We start from the raw sequence: 549 nt of genomic DNA on the forward strand, positions 1-549 counted from the left end.
CCTCGCGCCACGCGAGGTAGAGCTGCCCCGTGGTGGCCAGCGAAGCCCCCCGGCTGCGGCAGTGCCTGCGAGCCCCCTGCCAGGTGAAGCGCCCCGGGACTGTGGCATAAAACACCGTCCCTGCAAGAGAGCGGAGCGCATTAGGGAAGCGGGGATGGAAAACCGTGATGGTTTTTGGAAGTCTCCATCACTCGAGCACTATGGTCACGCCAGCACCAAGCGCTGGCACCCGCAGGTGATGGGTGCATGGCGATGCCTATGGTCCTGGTTAGGGGGATGTCACCGGGTACCCACCCACCCACTGCGGCCCCGCTTGCCTTGCAATTCCCGTGCGTAGCAGTAGACGTCGTACTCCTCCTCGGGCTCCCTCCGGCCATAGCTGCGGATGCCAGGGAGGCTGTTGCGGTCTCCGTAGCAGCCGGGCCGGGACAGCGTGATGGGGTACCTGATGGAGAGGTGGGGTACGGTGGGTATTTGGCTCTGTGGCTGCCTGTGGTGGGGTGCACTGGGCCAGCAGCTCACCGGACAGGCTGGGCAGCCCGGCCGCCC

General features: G+C 66.3%; 1 protein-coding gene across 1 annotated transcript in view; it reads right to left on the reverse strand.

Annotated features, from left to right (window-relative positions):
• The window catches only part of LOC104540321 (neurocan core protein-like), a gene marked incomplete at its 3' end in the record, with an annotated part of 3,795 nt that overhangs the window by 1,115 nt on the left and 2,131 nt on the right, over positions 1-549 (reverse strand). Inside the window, exons 4-5 of the mRNA XM_010184101.1 lie at positions 318-530; positions 7-120 (exon numbers count right to left, since the gene is read on the reverse strand). Of these exons, the coding sequence (XP_010182403.1) occupies positions 7-120; positions 318-530 (327 nt within the window). The remainder of the gene's footprint in view (positions 1-6; positions 121-317; positions 531-549) is intronic.

Source organism: Mesitornis unicolor, unplaced genomic scaffold, assembly GCF_000695765.1.
Source record: "Mesitornis unicolor isolate BGI_N332 unplaced genomic scaffold, ASM69576v1 scaffold6615, whole genome shotgun sequence".
In the NCBI taxonomy this organism is placed as follows: Eukaryota; Metazoa; Chordata; class Aves; order Mesitornithiformes; family Mesitornithidae; genus Mesitornis; species Mesitornis unicolor.